The sequence below is a fragment of the Anneissia japonica genome, unplaced genomic scaffold, assembly GCF_011630105.1.
Source record: "Anneissia japonica isolate Jap-2015-1 unplaced genomic scaffold, ASM1163010v1 scaffold287917_len653891_cov171, whole genome shotgun sequence".
In the NCBI taxonomy this organism is placed as follows: Eukaryota; Metazoa; Echinodermata; class Crinoidea; order Comatulida; family Comatulidae; genus Anneissia; species Anneissia japonica.
The window spans coordinates 115,844-121,204 of NW_022747660.1; the positions used below are offsets into that span (position 1 = coordinate 115,844).

A 5,361-nucleotide genomic window follows, 5' to 3' on the forward strand; every position below is an offset into this window, starting at 1 on the left:
GACAATTCACCACAATTTTGGTAAAATTAATGTTGAAATGAAGAATATATTTCAGTCTAATGTTAGTGCAAAATATCATTAGGCCTTTGTAATCACCGCACGACGCGCGACTAACATGGCAACTAACTCGCGCGAGGGTAAATCGTCACGTACGCTGACGGTTTATGGTCTGGTTGCTATGGTTTTTGTGACGTTCAGCGTGTAGAGACGCACGTGCGCCTAGAATGTCGATGCCAGAGTTATAACCTTTGATGTCCCGAGATGCAGCGAATGAAGTTTTTAATCTAGTGTAGCGATTTTGGAACCAGGACAGAGAGAAAGTTAAAGGCCTTCCGAATCTGTTATAAAAACCCTTAGGGTAATCTGCAAATGTATAGTATGCCTACAATGTATTAATTGAAAATGCGTACCAGGTTAACACGGCACGGTAATTAAAGCTTTCCGAATGTAAGTCAAGTTTTCAATTTTGTCAAGCCCATATGGAATAATAAGTCTAAATGACGTAAATACTGACGATATTAACAGTTTCATTTTCTGACTCACGGGATATGTATCAATCTTTCATTCTTCTTGTTCAATTGCTGTTCTTTTCTGTCAAATGTGTATCTGTCATGCACGAGAATTATGTTTAAATCTTATGAATAATGTATATTTGTATTTAAAAGATATAAAAATTCTTAAGGAAGTCATGAATTAATAAGATTTACTTTAAACGTATTATTATATGTACCTATAATGCTGACCTCTTTAAGTCACTCACTGTTACTCTACTGATAATAGTTCGTGAGTCGAATGGCAGAGCGGTCAGCGCAGATTGTAACGGCGCTCGCCTAATAGTTCTGAGGGTGGAATAAGTATTCACGGAAAAGTACAATAAATTAAAAACAATGTAAATATTGGCTCATGTGCACTATAAACCACCCAGTACATCCAACGCCTCCCTCTGAACACTAGACGACGTAACGCCGTCGGCTGATTGTCGGTGGCCGCAGTCTAAACGGATCGTCATTGAAAACGATCTGTTGCGCGCGCGTCGTCGCGTTGCGGGGTTTTTTTAAAATATAGAATCGCGTCGGCCGACGACCGTCGAGCGCAGTGATTGTACGACTTTAGTACAACTCGGGAGTTGGCCCTTCATCTGGAAGAAGGAGGGGTTGCATCAGTTATGATGGTATGGTCTTATCTTAATTGATCTGAGTCACAGCAACTTTAGATGCATTAAATATCTGAACAGAATATATCAGAGATAGTATTTTGACCATGTTACTCCATGCTTTGACTGACATATAAAATGTCAATGGTTGTACACTTGTATAGCACATATAGCATTTGTTTCTCTGCGTCTTCCAGGACAACAAAAAAGAGTAAAATGGTTGAAACAGAAAAGAAAGCGGTAGAGAAGCAAACAACAACAACAACAACAACAACAACAACAACAAAAAAAAACAAGAGCGTGGAAAAAAAATTAAAATTTATTAAATAAGAATTATTTAAGATGGCGCTTAAAGATCATCAAATTAGGAGACTATTTCATTTTTATTTTTCTTTTTCATTTAATTTATTTTATTGGCACAAACGGCCCAGGAGGTGCGTCAGCAACAGTGCGTGACATCATTACAAGTGGTGCCCACAACCACTGAAAAATAAAACAGAGTACAATAAAATTTGTCATCTTAAAATTTGTACAATTCAATTATTCAAAATAATTAAAACACTAAAAAAAAATGTTTAACAAACATTGAACAATACAATATCGGTACAGGAATATTTAATTAAAATCAGAATATATATAAAAAAAAGTACAATTTACACATTTAGAATTCACAATAATACTTAAAGTTTCTACATGTTGTGGTTTAACATGAATATTATTTATTACACTATTGCATTAAATTAAGTATTGGAAAAATGAAATCAAAATAATTAGTCGTCTATCCCTAAGAGAAAGACAATTGAGAGTGATCAGTCGTTCATTGTAATTAATGGGATCACAGTGTCTCCAAAGGATTCGATTGGAGACTCTTTGCTGTACTTTTTCAAGACGATTTACATGATCTAGACACTGAGGACTCTGTGCAGGTAGTCCATATTCCATGATCGGTAATTCCTGTACAAGAGATTTGTAAAAATGAGACATTAAGCAGCTACCGAAAAAAAATTATACCAATCATTCTGTTCACACGGTTGATTACATTATCAATATGACATTTCCAATTTAGATTGCTGTTATATTCAAGTTCAAGTTCAATTTTATTCGTATATAATGCATCATCAGAAATTACAATAAACAAAACAGTCTGGAAAAAAAGCATAGGTGGGCTTTAAGTAAAAGGCTGAAAAGTTTTGATAATAATGTTTGTGAGTATCGACAACATTGAGTTGCTCACCATTCATTAAAAAACGTTTGGATTTGTAAAGTTAAGTTTTCTAGTTTAATATTACCTTTGTTTTTTGTTTAACATTGAAATTGATTTTAATATTTTGAGCCCACAAAAACAAAGCAATATCATTCTGAAGAATAGTTACATCATTCCTAGTTTGTCTACTTGAAGATAGCTATGCCATCAGCGAACAAGCCGTGATCATCAGATAAAGCAGTATGGGAACTATCGTTAATAAATAGATTAAAGAGAATCATGACTGTTTTTGTGAATTCAGGACTTGGAGCCAACAGCAAGGGACCTTCCTCCTTACGTTAAGTCTTCAAAATAACAAGTAGGCATTATAGAAGAAGAATATTATGGAGTGAACCTGTAATGATACTTGAGCAGTTGATAATCAAAATCACTGCATCTAAAAACATAATTTACAAAAATGTGCATATGCTTATCACGTGCTCAGTGCTTTTGGGTTTAGCCGTACTAACTTACTGCAGTAAGGAAACACCGAAATATTCATCTGAGTGTAGGTATCAATGTCTGTAATACATCAAAATATGCAATCACTTAATTCTTGTATTTCTATCAGTGTTCTTCGGCGTATTTAGATACTCAAATATTTGTTTTTCTTTTTTAATTACTACAGTTTGTAATGGTGCTGAAATTGGGCGTCAGAAAAGGGCTGTCTGGCAATTCTCCGACATGATTTCTTGCACCACACGTGTCTCCTATCTCGACGTGATGTATTATTACAATGGGTATGGCTGTTTCTGCGGCCAGGGAGGCTCTGGAACACCAGTGGACGCGTTGGATAGGTAAGTACATTCCATTTAATTGTTATTCTATCATCCTTTAATTAATACCCTTTCTGTATGCCATTTTCCAAATGTAGGATGGATAGAGCGTTGTCTATTTCCCTGTCTCTTATACACATCTAGATGTGTATAAGAGAGGTGGTGGAGGGGGGGGGGGACAAAATACTCAGGATAGATAAGTGAGTAGCACTAATTTGCATTAAAATGTTAATATTTAGTGGCAAAACGGGGGTTGGGGTTTGAATGCTAAATCAATTGATTATCATTCAGACAACACTGGGCTGGGCATCATCATAACCACAATGATGCACACTGGGGCGAATGCCGGATATGGCTGTAGTGGGTGCGTAAATCCACAATATCTCAGCCCCACATGGCTGGGATGAGAAAAGTTTGAGAATATGGACCAAAGGTGCCCGGAAATTTCACTCTTACTCTCATACTTTTAAAATCTTACCGGTACTTTAAAATGATAAAAGTAACATAGCAAAAATACAATACAGCAATTACTTTTTTTAATACAATTTAGAGGGTGCGATCGCACCGTCTGCACTCCCTGTCCCAGATAGTTGGACATGATGATATCATACCGTACCCATATATGGGAAAATCAAAGGTGTCACATAAAATTTAGGGCTAATAGACAGCTTAACTGTTCGCTCTTCTATTGGATATTTATGCAATGGCCTCGGCCTCTTATATAAAAAAACTCACATTATTCAATATTATTTTATATTAAATATTTACACAGTGGTTTAAACCTTATTGAATGTATTATATTTATTTAACAATCACTGAATTCCATGAATGAACTATAACGTAAGGTTTTATTTCCCTGCAGGTGTTGCGAAGCTCATGATAACTGTTACCAGCGTCTTCGCAATGAAAACACGTGTGATGTAACGCTGCTTGAAATGTATGCCCTCATCTACAAGTACTCCTTAACCCGTTGTGGGGGAAATCGACCGTCAATTACATGTAGTAAGTAGGCCTAGGCCCTATATACATGGGCGTCGATCGGTGGGGACAGGGGGACACGTCCCCCCTACTTTTCAAAGTAGGGGACATCATATCGATTATTCCCTCCACTTTTCCCCAATCTTCTATAATTAAAACCCCACTTTTCAAAGCGAATGGAAAGAATAAAAATTACGCATGACTGTCATGAATTTTGTCTGTTAACTTTTTCAAGTGCGGTACTTACTTCTGGACCAAAACCGAGTAAAAACGCAATTTTATACATTTCGTAACCATCTTAGTAACCACTACATCGATTTTATGGGTGAAACGTTTATCATTATCAGAGGCTAAATTTATTGTGAAAACAGTGTACTGAACGTTGTTAAAATTGGAAGCGTGTATACTTATTAGGCCAATATTTTTATAAACTCAAACGTGCACAATTTATACTATAAACGATTCATTCCTATTGCCTGACCCGTACGTATGTGTTTAATATTATCTACATACATAGATTATTGTTTTCCTAATTTCAAAAGAATATAGTTAATTATTATATTAGGTTATATGTTATTTTATATAACCATTATAAAACAATAATTATACAGCTTTTTACACGGACGGGTCTATCTATTTCGATTTAGTAATATCAAAAGCTTACAAACTACAGTGTTATGTTGACGCAATCTTGCAATGACGGCATAATAATCAGTGGCGGATACAAGTGGGGCCTAGTCGATCCTAAATTTTTCAAAATTATAATAAAAAAAATGGAAAAAACAAGGAAAATTATAATTAAAATTTAGGTCTGAGAGTGCCATTCCCGGCAATCTAGGTGTCATAATCATAAAATTTTCTTTACTCAGCTCCAACCATGATGGGGTTGATGCGATCTAGTTTCCCAAATTGTGCAAGTGTTTGTGAAATCAAAATGCTAACTAATGTTTTGTGTGCTCCCTATCTTTCTAGTCCTGTTTGTTCGTAAATTAGACGGTAGTATTTCCACTCACAATAGTGCAGTCGCAATATTACTTACACAAAAGTGAAATTCAAAACGAGGAGAAAGGAGAAAACCTCTTGATTGATTTGAAAAGTGCTGTACTTGCAAAATTAAAAAGACTAAATTAATGACTGTTTCAAGTTTTGTTTTCATGGTTCGAATTTCGAATACATCACAAGTTAATCAGTAGATAATAAATTATTAATTT

At 35.3% G+C, this 5,361-nt stretch overlaps 1 protein-coding gene across 1 annotated transcript in view; it reads left to right on the forward strand.

Moving 5' to 3' along the window:
- Positions 1–4,197, forward strand: part of LOC117120535 (phospholipase A2-like) — a 5,852-nt gene extending 1,655 nt beyond the window's left edge. Inside the window, exons 2-3 of the mRNA XM_033265548.1 lie at positions 3,025–3,193; positions 4,035–4,197. Coding sequence (XP_033121439.1) covers positions 3,025–3,193; positions 4,035–4,182 — 317 coding nt within the window. The 3' untranslated portion in view covers positions 4,183–4,197. The remainder of the gene's footprint in view (positions 1–3,024; positions 3,194–4,034) is intronic.
- Positions 4,198–5,361: the final 1,164 nt, after the last annotated feature.